This window comes from Meriones unguiculatus, chromosome 8 (genome assembly GCF_030254825.1).
Source record: "Meriones unguiculatus strain TT.TT164.6M chromosome 8, Bangor_MerUng_6.1, whole genome shotgun sequence".
Taxonomy (NCBI): domain Eukaryota; kingdom Metazoa; phylum Chordata; class Mammalia; order Rodentia; family Muridae; genus Meriones; species Meriones unguiculatus.
In genome coordinates, this window is record NC_083356.1 from 28,397,504 (window position 1) to 28,412,617 (window position 15,114).

Sequence of the window (15,114 nt, forward strand, 5' to 3'; positions counted from 1 at the left end):
AGTGGAAGTTGGACTGTTGCATGTAGGTTCATAATGGCAGAGGCAGTGCTGTTAACCTTTCCTTGAAGTTCAACATGCCTGGCTGTGATCATGCTTCACCAGGCATCAGGAGGTAGAAGGAACAGCCAGGGAGGATGAAACAGAGCTCAGGGAGTGTCGCCTGGGGACCTCCTGTATGGGCAGTGTGTGTAGCACACGTAGTGTAGGAAGCACTGTGCCCTTCTAAAAAGAACATTGCTGCTCTTGTCTGTTCTTTCCATCCCATCCTTCTTTGTGGACTCTCTTCTGCAGGGGCCTCAGGGACCCCCTGGGCTACCAGGACCTGCTGGGCAAGTTGGAGCTCCAGTAAGTAAAGTCACTTGTCTGGGAGGTGGTTCTGTTCCTCGTTGTGGGTGTCAGGAGCTGGCTTCCCAGCCAAGCCTACAGAATAAGCGCTTGTTGGTTGAATGTTACGGGAAACATTACATTTGACATTAAATGTTAATTTTCTCTTAGAATAGAAAAGGTTTTAAAGGCTATGGTACCCACGAGTCAGCAGGGGAACAACTTTAAATGTACCTTCCTAGAGCCCCTTTCCCTAAAGAAGCAGGATAGAACCTGGAGACCTCTGATGCTTGTTAAGCCATTTTTACCCATGTGCACAGTGTCCACTCCTGGAAGGAAGGTGGAGTCTGGCAAATCCCCAGAGCTAAATACTGTACAGACATCAGAGTGTCCTATGTTTAAAGAGGTGAACTACATGTAGGCGTATCATTGCTCTTTTTCCCTCCAGGGTCTTCAAGGAGAACGAGGTGGAAGGGGACCTCCAGGTGAAAAGGTATTTATAATCTATACTGGCCAGTTATTGCTGCTTCCACAGAAAAGGGAGAGAATGCTGGGGCATGGGAATTCTTCACTTAGTGCATATGTGTGTGTGCATGTATGTGTGTGTGTTTATATGTGTACATGTGCATGGCAGGTATACATGTATTAGTTCATTGCATGCCCTGAAAACAAACTGCACACAAGGCCAGAAATGTAGTGCCATAGCCTTCACTCCTCTGAGACAGGTAATAGTTTCCAGGCCCCAAATCCCTGGATTAGAGGTCAGAAGGCCTAGTTGGTGCCAGGGACTCACACTTTACATAGAAACTTAGATAATGTCTTGGTCTCATTTGTGCCGTCGATCTGTGTAACACCACGTCTGTTCAGAGTGTCTCTGGAAGCCAAGGTCTGCAAATCTCCCTCCCTCACATAGTGGTTGGTAATAGCTCACAGTCCTTCTTCCTGGCCTGTGCTTCCATTTTTTAAGGCCTGGACAAGGGTTCTTTTAGAGCTGGGACTTGTCTCCTCCTCTCAGGCAGGTCTTGACACTCTTGGCAGGCTCCACCCCACTCTCTCTTCTTACAGCGCGCATTTCTTCTGTCCATCGTGGGATATTTTCAGTAAGCAATGCAGTTCTGTTTCAGTGCACTTGGAATGTAGTGAAGATTACTTTTCAATCTTCGCATCCTGGTATACCCACAGCCTAGCTGATGACATAATCCTATAGACTTTCTCATAGGCACCTTGTTCATTTCACACAGTCACATAAAAGGTGCTTGCCCACGTCCCATCGTTTCTGTTCGTCTTTGCCATACGAAGGCTAGGGACGTTTTAGAAAGATTCATTTATTTCTATTTTGTGGGTGCCTCCGGGCATGCATGTAGTGCGCCACGTGAATGCCCAGTCACCGCAGAATCTAGGAAAGGGTGTCTGATTCTTGGAACTGCAGTTACAAACTATTGTGAGCTACCAACGTGGGTACTGGAAAGCCAACTCGGTTCCTCCGCAGGAACAGCCAGTGCTCTTAACCTGTGAGTTACATCTCCAGCTTGAAGGCTTCTGATTTTGCTGTTGTTGTTATCGAGTCTTTTATGTCTAGAATCATGTCGTCTTCAAATGAGGATACCATGGCTTCTGCTGCCCTAGCTTCTACTCAGGGCGGCTTAAGACTAGCTGGATTCTTCTCTGAACATCTGTTTTCCCTCACTGAACATGTTGAATCAGGCCCCTTTCCAGTTCTTATGCTTAACGTGTCCTTAAAATAGCTTATATTCTCAGGAATCACTCTGATTTCTTACAGCAGCAGGAAGGAAGTTTCCATCTTCTCCTGAGAGACAGGTCCCTCTATCTGCTGGGCCTCACCCCAGCATATGGTGGCTCTCTCACCAGCTTTCTTCTGTCACTGTGGTAACTGACAGTCCTAAGAGTGCGTTCTCTGTAACTGGGAGACAGACCTCTCTCCAGAGTTTGTCAGATGTCTAGGGATACAACTGAGTTCACTACTATGGTCAAGGGACAGAGAAGCCCAAGTAGATTGTACAGGTTACTGGGCATGGGAGGGTTAACAATTTTTTAAGATATATCTGCCAAGGTGCAGAGGGGGGGAGCAAACCCACTAAAGGCACTGATATTTGCATGCTATGAGCTCTGGTGCTACCTGGAAGGCCGTGTCCAGACAATTGTGCGTGACTGGGAAAACTGAGCTTCTGAGATTCTGCAGGTGTTTTGCACTGGCAAGGTTGGCTCAAGATAAGGCAGGCCTGGTGAAGAGAGTTCTGTTCCAGTTTTGGAGACAGTTGATCTGGGTTGTGGTATTTCTGTGAGCCTGAGACCTTGAATAACGTTTTGACTTCTCAGACCTCAAGCTCTTAATTTATCCACCAGAAATAACACTGCGCATCTCAGGAAATGGCTATAAGGTCAAAAGAATCCTGAAAGAAGGCACAGGAGTTGACATGTGGGACATGTGCCACAGCCACTTTAGGGAACTGGTGTTCTAGGGACTGAAGCCAAGGTCCATCCTGTGATATGAGGTATTCCTGTGCCTTGCATGTTCACCCTGATACTGCTTCATACAAAGTTATCACCAGTCAGTCACCCTCCACAGGCATTGTTCTTCAGAGTTGGCATGTTGTCTGCTGGGTCTCACTCTAACAAGTTTTTCTCCTCTGTGTGCATTCCTTGTGTGCCATACTTAGAGAAATACATTCCCAGGTTTGCAGGGTCAACATTTGTGGGAGCACTACCCAGAATCTTGAGATCTTAGGCATCAGGCGCTGAAGAACTCTCAGAGTTTGCCCTCAAGGATCTCTAGGTTGGGTTACTTTTAGAACTGGATTACTCTTAGAACCTGGAAGGAGATAGTCCTTTGGTAGAGTTCCCTGGGATAGCCATCATTGGCTTAAAGGTGCCTAGAGGGTGTGGGCAGCCTGTACAACTCTTATTTCCCAGGACTCCCATCTTCCCCCTCCATGGAGACTGGGCTTTTCCTCAGAGGATGGGCACAGCATCCCCTGCTGGGTGGAAATAATCTTTTGGTCAAGTGGCAGGTCTTTGGAGACACAGTGTGGTAGAAAATACAGCAAGCAGGACTTCCGGACTGACTGCTGGGTTCTGCGTTGGAGTCTGTGGGTACTGCTACGTGTCAGTTCATTGAGCTGAATCAGCCAGGGTGGGAGCGGCTGAGTCCATTCTGCTATGAATGGGACAATTGCCCCTTCTGCTGTCAGACATTGAGGATGGCAGGAAGTGGACTCCTTCAGGGTCCATGGACTTTTCTGAGTGGACTATGACTGGGAACCTCACATCTTTTCTAACTAGTTTGCTCCATCTGGTTTCTGAAGTTGGGTTTTCTTCATTGCCTATGGGGTAGCTCGCTGTATATATCATGCTTAAGTGGGTTGGTTCTCAGTTCAGCAGGTGACCCTTCATGTGATCAATACACAGATCCCTGCTGATTTAAGAATATGGGAACAGAGACCATACTGGCATGTCCCTATTTGCATTGCATCGCTGTATTGTTCTCTGCAAAGTCCAGGCTCAGGAATGAAGTGACTGAGTCACACAAATATATTATGGCTCTTATAAACGTTAAGTAAGTTTATAGTTTTTTGCTGTGCTCTGCTGCGTGTGGTCCAACAGAAGGTTGGGCATGCCAGTTTATGTTTTCATGCTGCAACTGCATTGTTTCATCTTCATGTTTCATTACCACAACATGAGGAGAAAACTGAGCCTAGAGATGGAGAGAGTTGTGGGACAGACCCAGCACTAGAACTCAGAGCTCCATATTCCCCTCCAGCTTTGTTCTTGGCTTTGCTTTCCCAGGCTGCTCTCTTTTACATGTGTGGCCCCTGTAACCTGCCTTCTGCCTCCTTCATTCCAGGTAGTGCATCTGCACTTTGCTTAACTGACATTTCATTTACTCATTCTACCAGCCAGTCATTGCTCTAATCATGATGTTTCAGAACCATTAATTTTCACAGAACCAGAGAAATTGCTTGCTTTTCCATTTTTTTGGGGGGTGGGTGGGAAAGAGTCAGAGAGAGGCTAAGAGCTTGATATGAGTTCATACAGTACTATGTGAGGGGGGAGCAGTGCTTGGGTCTGGCTTGTGAGGCTCACCACCGCTAGCTCACCCAGAACCTGGGTCTCTTAGTCTTTACCAAGGCCATCAGTTCTTGCTTACTGTGCTGTTGCCAGTGCAGTGTATCAAGTCCAGCAGAGCAGGAGACAGAAAGCCTTTTGGTGGTGTGTGGCCTCAGCCTATTCTGCTGCTCTCTTCTGCCTTAGCTCAGCGGGCATCCTAGCTGGCATCCCAGCTGACATCTCCCTCATAGCTTAGTTTCAGACTTTGTTCTGTGCACTGTGCTATGGCTCTCTGTCTCTGTCTCTGTCTCTGTCTCTGTCTCTGTCTCTGTCACTCTGTGTGTGTGTTTTCTGCCTCCTCCTTTTCTTTCCGTCTGTAACCCTACTGCCTCCTCCTCTGTCTGTTTCTTTCTCTATTTATCATTGTTTTAGTCCTTTGATGTTCCTATTTTTCCAATCCGTCTGTCTCTCTTGTCCCTCTCTCTTGTTCCTCATCTCTCTCCCTCCCTCCCACTTGTCTTTTTCCCCCTTCTTTCCTTCCCTCCCTTTCTTTCCTCTATATATCCTGGCTTTCTTCTTCAGCCTTTCTGTTCTATGCTTTTGTTCTCTGTTCTCTCTCTTCCCCCTTTGTTTATCTTTCTCCCATTACCCATCTCTCTCTTTGCCTATATTTCTTTTACCCTATGTCTCATCTCTGTCTCTCTACCTGTGTATGTTCTGTAAGTCTCTGTGTTTCTTTGGCTCAGTCCTCAGTCTTCCTCTCCCTTTGTCTCTTTGTCTCTGTGACCCTCTTCTAAGCTCTTTTGCTGTTGTCCCTTTCTCGATGCCCCAGTGCCTCTGTATCTGCTACCCCCTCTCAATATTTTTCTTTGACTTGTTCTCTACCTCAGTGCATGGCTATCTTATCTCACTTCTCTCAGTCCCCTCTCTGCTCTCCTTATCTGTCCCCTCATGTATTCCTGCTCCTCTCTGATGGATGCTTATCTGCCCGCATTCCCACTTGCTGTCTGGTGCATCTGTGGTTGAGACTCAATGCAGACTGCCGAGCTGACAAGGTCCAGGTGTATGGCCAGGTCTGCCTGTCTTTGTTCTGTCCTTTTTGTGCTGCATGTGGGGGAACTCTGGGCTCTGGACTTTATTCAATTTGGTTTTCAAATGTGAAGACATAATAAATGGAGGACTGGGGCATAGGGAGAGCCTTCTGCTTTGAAGCAGAACTGGTAGACACTGCTTTGTCATCAGGCCCACCTTTGCTCCAAGCTCTGGGAAGGGCTCAGGTGCCAGGTGACACTTATCAGGGAGAGCTTTCTGCACTGGAGGTCAGTGGCTCTTGCTTTTTTCATGTTTCCTTCATGTGGTTCTGTTCTTGTGACTTTAAACACAGGCATAGCCCAGCTAGAGAGGAAGAGCGACGCCCATGGACACTAAGGCAGCCTAGGCATCAGTGGAGCCCAGCATGTTGCTCTGGGAACCCTAACCAGGCCCTAAGGTAGTGAAAATAGGCTGAGGAGTTAGGGTCAAGATGCCCCAGAATTTCTTCCACTTGCACATACTCGGTTCGATCAAATAGCTTCTGCATTCTGAGCCTCGGCTTTCTCATTTGTCTGTGTTCAAGCCTGCCAACATCACAGGGGACAGGAAGGAGGTGATGCATAATAACAGATGTGGAACCCCTGGGAAGAGAAAAAATATGCAGACATTACTTCTCTTCATGGCCCGAGCTTCCTATGATGAGGGGGCTTTCCAAAAGAATCACCACATAGTACTTTAAAGTAGAAATCAATGTTCAAGACATGCTGAATAATTTCTAGAAGATTAGAAAACACTCGTGGTGGTAACATTTGCACGGGTGCAGATGAAAAGAAATTAAAAGCCACGGGGTAAGAGAGCCAGCTTCCTGGAACACCTGCAAAGTTCGGGAAATTAGGTTTGGGGAGGAGGGCACTGGGCCAGCTGAGAGTGGTTAACCTGATGTAGCACTTGGGAAGCTCTGTTGGGCAGCTCTGGCGTATCGTATCGTATCTCCCGCTTCACATGGGCAGGAGAAGCATCAATGTTCGCCCCCCAGGGAGAGGAACACTCCTCAGTTAGCCAGCAGTCCTCAGAGGAAATAGGAGTGGGGCAACCTTCTCCTGGGGAAAACATCACCCGCCCTGCAGTCACAGGGGGAGGCTGTGGCCAACAGAGTTGTGCTCCTCGGATGCTTCAGTGCTTGGCAGGAACCTTCAGTCAAGTGTCCAAAACCAACTTCTCAAAGGAAGGAGGCACCCGAGTTAAGGAAATAAAACAAAACAGAACAAACAAACAAAAGAAACAAACACAATTTGGAAAATAAAGCAACTGGGAAACAGAAGGGTCCAGAATAGTTTCTGTGTTTCTGCAATTTAGTGTAACCTGGAGCTGAACCATGAGATTCTAGGCTGGGCCTAAGACACACAATAGTGTAGAGAGTGGACCAACCGGTAGAGAGAACAATAAATGCAAATTAAATTAGGGGAGGTGAGGCAGAGGAAAGCGAGTGAACCCTGAGGCAGCATAGGGCATTTAATTAGCTGAAGAAGTCAAGGAAGTGAACTGAAGCTGAGCCCTACGGGAGCAGGGCAGCCAGCAGAAAGAAAAAGCAGGTGGACATGGGAAAGAAGGAAGCCACGCCAGCTGAGGCATCCCAAGAGGCTCCTAATATTAGCAATAATGGCCTTGGTGGAGTGTCTACTTCCTCCTCTCCCCTGAGGCCTCGAAGCCCTTCTGGGTGGTGACTCCAGGTGAGGACACTAGACACCAGTGTGCTCACGTGGAACACCTGACTTCCACGGGCTCCAGCTAAAGGAAACTAGAATGCAGCAGAGAGGATGGCACATCTCACTGACTCATCGGTGTCTTAGGGGAAGGATTATTATTCCCACAAAGTACAGAGAAGATGCTTGTCCAAGGCACTGCATGGGATAAGAGAGTCAAAGCGACTGCACGTGAATCTGAGGGGATGGGATGGCGAGTAGATAGAAGTGTGGATGCTGGCTTATGATGTGCTTAGCTCTCTCATATGTGTGTGGGGGGGTTGATGGAGATGGGGGTTTCAGCATGCTTGGACACTCAGGGCCTAGGCTACTTCCTTTCTGTGACAGTGACCACAGGGGAATCAATCCAGTTGCTCTCTGGAGACTGTTCAGTCTTCATTTCTTCATTTTCCTTCTTTGCCAGGGGGAGCGAGGCATAGATGGATTTCCTGGAAAGCCTGGAGAGACTGGAGAACAGGTAAGTGGGTTCTGGGGCTTTTGGGCTATGACACTTGCAACAAGAATGGGTGAACTTCGGCTTTCATAGCGTAAAGCCCTTTAGTGATGCCCATACTCAGAGGGGTGGGCATACAGGGGTAGTGCCTGCAACACACAGCGATTAGAATCAACCCAAATACTCAGCAAGAAGTATGAGTTGAGTACAGCAGGGTGCATTAATGCAGAAGGAGATGATGCTGTGTATAGTAGGATGTATTGAGATGGATGAAGGAGATGGAGCTGAGAAATCCACAAATAAATCATGACTGTGCTGTCATGGACACAAGGATTTTTCATGAGAAAGTGCATCATAGTTTTAGGCTCTGGAAGGATAAACTGGAAACCGGACACTGGTGGCTTAGTTGGACTTCCACTGAGCAGGAGCAAGAGTGTTGGGCACAGATGGTCACATTTCCATGGACTACAATAAATTCCCCTTGCATTCCATCTCCTGGTGGGTGGCTACAGCTTGTGCAGCTCTTCTGCAAGTCCTTTCATTGCCTGAGGAACATAACATAGGCACATAAAGGGCAAACCCAGGTCTCTCCTCCCTTTTCCTGTGTGCATGCTTACTCTTTCCTGCTGGCTTCTCTCAGAAGGAACCACAGTGGAAGGACCTGAAGAACAGTAGCCCCATGCTTTTGACATCACAGTTGCTACCTCTATGAGCCTCAGTTTCTCTGTGGTAGTTTTAGAGTCCTGGCCTAAATACAGACACATTCAATCTTTCTTCTCTCATTTGGAGACCATCTAGGCCCAAGACCTCTAAGCATTTCTAAAGGAGTCCATCAGGCTTTTCCCTCTGCCCTCTGGACCAAGGCAGATCTGGGTTGTTTATGCTCCTATCCTGTGAGGTCCTCTCTCTGCCATTCCCATCTTTACATAAAAGGTGACCTCCCGTGCTTTCTCAACTGTTGTGCCCAGTTGCAATACCAGCATGATTCCAAAAATGGCAACATGGTGATGCAGGATTCAGATTTCCAGAGGAAGAACTTCTTAGCAGGAAAGGAAGCTAGCTGGGAAGCCTGGAGTCAGAGGAACCTGGGCTCTTAAAAAGCACTCAACCACTGTTCAAACTACACTTCCCTGAATGCCCCACCCGACTTCTACACACATCTCTGTACACCCTGGAGCCTGCTATAATCCACCTTTGCTTATTTTCCTCCAGGGAAGACCTGGACCTCCTGGTGTGGCAGGGCTTCAGGGAGAGAAGGTAAGCAAGCCAGAACCTGGGGGAAGGTTGAGCTCTGGGAAAAGGCTACACACAGAGGAGGCTCACTGGCTATCAGGAATTCCCAAATCAGTCCTGCCTGTTGCGTTTGAATTGTTTTCCTACCTCAAGAATAAATGGCCATTAAAAACAAACCCTAAATGAAAACACTACCCAAAGTCCAGATTACTAAAATATTTTGCTATTTAAAATGCTGTTTAGACTACGGAATGCTATGAAGAAGTGAAAAAAAATCTTTAAAACTCTTTTGTTTTATTCTTTTGCCTCATATTCTTCCTCATATTCTTCTGCCATTTGTTTCTCTCTTCATAGCAGTCCTACAAATGCTTTGTGTCATTTCTGAAAACGCTATCAGTCATATCCCTTCCCACTGGAGTGCTATCCGGAAGGCTTAGCTTAATACACGTGGTGCTTAGAACTTTGCATCTCAACCAAACGGGCTGCAAGTAAAGTTCTTTCCAGGATGTGAAGTGGCGGCAAAGATGAGTGCACAGAGAATAACCTTGCCAAGCATTCCAGTCTGAAAGCAAGAGTGAAGGGAGGGGGTGTGGGTTTAGTTTCACAGCGGGAAAGATGATGAGATAGACTCACGTGTGGGAGGACTATAGAATATATTCTTACTGAGGCCTGGAGGGACCTAGAAGAGATGAAAATGAGTTAGTGGCCCAGATGGAGGTGGATGGGGAGTCTGGGGGTGGGGGGATTGGATGCTGTGTGTTGTTGCTGTGGTTGGCTCAGAGCAGCCTTGCATCTCTGCTTCTCAGAGTGACTTTAGCAGGAGGCAGATGGTCATCTTGGGATAGACAGGTTTCCTGTAGACAGTTAAAATAAAAGAAGGGATTTCCATGAATTCCTTACAGAGCATCTGATGTGTACAGTGTGCATTGCTAATCAAAGAGTCAATCAATAGAAAATAGGGGCAAAAATTCTCCAGTGAGGGACAGGGCTGCAGAATGTTAGGTTTCCCTCTTGCTCACCTCGGCTTCATTTCTAGCTGAGTTAACTTTTTCTCCTTGTTGGGTTGTTGTACAATTGAGATTTGCATTGCTGTATAATTCCAGTATTCAGGTCTTTGATACACTCCAGCAGGGTTGTAAAATCCTAAAGGAAGTTACTTGTTCAAGTCACTTAGGCCAAATCTGAGTCTTCCTGTTTTTGTTTATCTTCTCATATTTGGGGAAATGCTGAGTTATTGCTTCTCATGGCAAATGCAAAGGTGGAAGGTCAGTGTCACAATAACATTACTTGTGGCATTCATAGAGATAATTGCATAGCAGTAAGGCTTAAGTAGTTTGGTGCCCCTCACCTAATTATGAGAGAGCAAATCTAAGGTTTTTGATCTTTGCTACCTTATAATCATCACGAAAGCCATGAGAACCACAATTTTTTTGTTTGTTTGTTTGGTTTTGTTTTTACAGATAAGAGACAGAGACCCCCCCCAAAAAATTTTTTTTTGCCTAAGACCACCCCACGATAGATTTTATTTAATCCAAATGACCATCTAAGATGCACCTTAATATATGTCACAGCATCTTAGGTTGTGTTGAAAACTGCACTGGATCATCTCCAGTGTATCAGTTATTCCTTGCTTTATAACAGATTACTCCAAACCCCTGTAGCTTAACAACAGCATTCAAGATTTCATGGTATTTTGGAGCAATAATGCAGGGACATTCAAGTTGTTTCAGCTCATGAGGTCCCCTGAGGTGGGCTGTGGCTATGTCAAGGATCCCCTAGGGCTGTAGAATCTACTCCCATAGTTGTGTGTGTGGATTGGTGGACCCAGTTCTCCAGTGCTCTTGGGCTACATGGCTTCTCCACACATGCTCTTCACAGTGGAGATTGCTTCACAAAGCACATGGCCTGAATAAAGTGAAATGGCAAATTACCTAGTAGAAGCGACAGCCCTTCTTAGAATCTCAGCATGAAAATCACACAGCACCCTTCTGTTCTTGCTGTTGGGCACTTAGAGACCACCATTCTGTGAAGATTCCTGTACTATATATGAATAGTGGAATATGGGGGTCATCCTAGAGGGTAGCTAAATCAATCAGTAAAAAAAAATGGATTATTTCATATAATTGAAAATATGACTCTGGAAAAGATTTGAATATATTCACTATTAAATTTTTGACCTTGAACAATCTACATTTCTATGCTTCAGTTTCTTTTTCTCTAAAAGAGAAAAAATTGTTAACTCAGAGACATACTTCATCTGTATTAGGTCCTTGGAGAATGGCATGGCCAATAAGAACTTCCCAATAACTATCGGTTATGAGTATACAATTGTTATGGATGAATAGCAGGATATTATTTTACTCAATGAAAATTGAATATACTGAGAGATTTCATATCATTCTGAGCTGCAAGAGATTAAACATGTATTGATTTATTTCATGACTGTTATTGGCCCTTGCTTTTGTCTCGTCATCTTAATGACAAGCTATAGCTTTTCATGATGAACCCAGAGACATTCATTATTCAGCCATTTATAATGTTGCCTGTCCATATGTGTGTAGGGCATCCACACAAAATTACAATATAGGTGTGTATTATACTATAGTTTTATGTCAACCTGGCATAAGCTAGGGCACTTTGTGAAGGGGGAAATTTAGTTCAGAAAATGACCCTATCAGACTGCCCTGTGGGTAAGCATCTGGGGGCATTTAATGATTGACATGAGAGGACCCAGCTCATTATGGGTGGTACCAGACTCTGGAGTGGTGGTCCTGGAGTGGTGGTCAGCTATAAGCAGGCCATGAGCCATGAGAAACAAGCCAGTAAGTAGCACTCCTCCATTGCCTTTGCATCAGTTCCTGACTTCTTTTTCTGCCTTGAGTTCCTGCCTTGATTTTTCTTTGATGATGAACTTGTGGTATGAAGAATAAATATAATAAGCCATTTTCTTCTCAAGTTGTTTTTGTTCATGGTGCTTTTTTTAAGCGATGTAAATCCTAACTATGACATGCTGCGACCAATCATATGTTACCAAAGTATGAATAAAGCTTATAGAAGTATAGAGTGACCAGAACCAACTCGGAGAAGTTAAATATCAATACAGAAATGCAGAGGGATTATTTGAGCTAGAGCACGAGTATATGGGACATATATGTTCACGAGTACCTGTTATGAAGGTACTGTCTCTCTCTCTTTGTGTGTGTGTATGTGAGTTTTCATTCTATAGTAACTCAAAAAATAAGGTAACTCAGGAAGAACTCAATCAGTATAGTAAGAGACAAAAATGAATTCAAAGCAAGGAAAGCTGTCAGTCAGCTATTTTTTATATTTTTAAATTAAAATTTAAAATTAGTTTATAAAATTGCAGGTTTTCCTGTTGTGTTTTAGGCACATTTTTTTCACATATAAAAGAGCAGTGGAGGGTCTGGGAAGGTTCTCGGTGGCTTTATTGAACTCTAACTCTGTTTACAATAAAAAATAGATTGGTGTGGTGCTCTGCCTGTACCCCTGGCACCTAAGTGGGAAGTCAAAGACAATAGATCCTCAAGACAAATTGACTACGTGGGATTGTAGAAAGATTATTAATGTGATACGTTAATGTAATAAGATTAGTGCAGCAGTTTATCTTTAGCCAGCTATTTATCTAAGTAACAACATGTGGAGACTATGATTTATTTAATTAGCGTTTTGCACAACACTGAGCAATTATTACTCCATCCAAAACCCTCCAAGTTAGTCTAGCATCCTGCCAGCCAAATTCCCCATTGCACTTGTATTTTAATAATCCTCACTTTTCCCACATGCTTGACCTCTCCTTGTGGCTCAAACTCTTACTTCCTCTCTTTCTCCTCCCCTCACTGGACCTGGATGTGCCACTCTGTTCTCTCTGCTGCTCAGCATTGGCTGATCAGCGTTTTATTAGCAGAACAGAAAACAAATTGTGGGTATGTTTACACAAACTTGAAAAAGGAGATGTTTAGAATAAACACCACTATGCCATGTCCAGATGGAAACTAGATAGTGGGGTAGAAAAATCATGATTTGAATGAACAAGAGTAAACTTTACATGCTGCACAATAACATTATGCCAGCATAGGATAACCAATCTGGTGAACTTGGTGTTTAGCTAGAGATCCTGCCTCAATTAATTGTGATTGAAGGAGATATCTGATGTTGGCCTCCGGCACTCACATGCATAAACACACATGTGCCCTCCATACATACACACACATGGAAACAAACATGTACATGTAAAACAGATCAAAGAGCAACTGGGTTTTTTCAGAAGTGCACTTGGTGATATGCACAAATAATGGTGATTATTGTTTTGTTTTCAGGCAGAGATAGGACATGGTGGGTTGGGCAGACAAAAGGTTCCTTTTGTGTTGATTTTGAACTCAAAGGGAAGGTCTGAAGGGAGAGCAGAGAGTGGATGTGCCTCACCAATTGAACATATCCCCAAATGCAGTAGGCAGTGGCAAGCATGCACACCTTGTCTAGTTATTCCTACTTAGACTTGAGATTTAGTAGGCTTTCATATTTGTTCAGTTCCCCCTTATACATTGGCTCACTTGTTCAGTAATGCTTTGGACTGCTTGAGAAGGGCTGGAGATAAAAGAAAATTGTTCCTGCTAGGCGTGTTAGCTAGGTGCAGCGTCCCAGCCTTAGTTAACGGACACTGGAGTCATGGAATCAAGAGTTTTGAATTGCCACAGTTGACAGGTATGTCTCATGTAGAACTAAGATGCAGTTCATGGCCTTTGCAACCTGATAGAACCAGAACCAACATAGCCCAGGTGACCAACATAGGAAGGAGGGGAAGACATGGGACATGACTGTGTATGATGACAATGAAAGTGCATGGGAATCCTCACAGCGTTTTCTTAGCACTCATTGGGTAGATGTTTGATAAATGCTGACCATGTGCTAAACCACGAACTTAGCACAAGAACCCCTGCAAAGGCAGGGACTACCGCTGTCCCTGTGTCCAACACAGAGCCTGCTACATCTGTTATCCTCAGAATGGGGGTCCAGTGCTATTAATGAGACTGTGTATGTGAGAAATCTCACAAAACAGCCATTAGACCTGGACACTGGCAAGAGAGAAGAAAAGTTTCATACCTTCCAGCGGCCTGTGGGCTTGACAGCAAGATAAGAATCAGATGCAGGAACTTCTAGAGTACTCCAAGGTGGAGGGAAGTCCAGGCATGATGATGATATGTGTGGTGGAACACAGAGAAGATCCTCTTGGTGTTTGGGATAAGCAAGAGCCTGAGAATGTGGCAACAGTAACTGGTAGTGTCCTTTCTGTCTCTCTGCAGGGAGACATGGGGCCTGCAGGACCCCCTGGTGTGCCAGGCTCTGTGGTGAGTCACTGATGGTGGGCACCCATGCACTCATATGGTAATGGGATTGGGTCACTGAAAGAATACTGACCTGGAAAAGTAGAGCAGAGCTGAACTGATGACAGGACTTGGGTAGGGATCTATAGGAGGTTAGTGGTTGCTGAGGGAAGAATGTAATCGGGGATACTACATGCATGCATGAAAAGACCACAATGAAACCCATTATTATGTATTCTTAATGTGTGTTGTTAAAACCTTTTACAAGAAGAGCTTTCAGCATCGTATTTGAGAAGAGTCAGAAGCCACTGCATCGTGGCATACAGAGTAGATACCTGGGATGGGACTGAGAGTGTCTCGTTGCTGTTGAGGAAATGATGATGCTTTTGCTAACTCCTATTTGTCTCTCAGGTGCAGAGAGAGGGCCTGAAGGGAGAACAGGTATGGAGAATGTATTTTTTATTGGGGAGATTGAAGCTGCAGCAGAAGAAAGACCACAGCTATGGAGTTGGGCTCAGGGATCCTTTCGGGGATTCATGTAGTTGACTTCTACCTGGGAATCAATACCTGTACCTATGCTTGCAGTTTCTTCTGGGAGTTTGGGGAGTAAGTTCTGGTCAGTGAAGGGCCATGGGTGATGGTGTCCCTGATCAGGTAGAGAGGAGAATGGTGACTAATGCCTGCTTGCTCGTCCCTTCAGGGAGCCCCTGGACCAAGAGGTCACCAAGGCCTACCTGGGCCTCCAGGAGCACCTGTAAGTCATTCTTCCTCAATGGTTGGTGTGTCTAAATATGGACAGGCCTGAAAATGTCTATTGTATCCTGTTACTGAATGGAGAATTATTCCAGAAGCCTTGCTGTTACTCGGGAGTAGATATTACAGTTAACACCATTCTCCATGGGACAATTAGCTGTGGACAGGT

The 15,114-nt window shown here is 45.3% G+C and overlaps 1 protein-coding gene across 2 annotated transcripts in view; it reads left to right on the plus strand.

The window, feature by feature from the left end:
* Col22a1 (collagen type XXII alpha 1 chain) overlaps positions 1 to 15,114 on the plus strand; it is a 231,665-nt gene that overhangs the window by 80,825 nt on the left and 135,726 nt on the right. For both annotated transcript variants that reach the window (XM_021652125.2, XM_060389316.1), the window contains 7 exons: positions 292 to 345; positions 773 to 817; positions 7,588 to 7,641; positions 8,830 to 8,874; positions 14,172 to 14,216; positions 14,604 to 14,633; positions 14,893 to 14,946. In XM_021652125.2, coding sequence (XP_021507800.1) covers positions 292 to 345; positions 773 to 817; positions 7,588 to 7,641; positions 8,830 to 8,874; positions 14,172 to 14,216; positions 14,604 to 14,633; positions 14,893 to 14,946 — 327 coding nt within the window. The remainder of the gene's footprint in view (positions 1 to 291; positions 346 to 772; positions 818 to 7,587; positions 7,642 to 8,829; positions 8,875 to 14,171; positions 14,217 to 14,603; positions 14,634 to 14,892; positions 14,947 to 15,114) is intronic.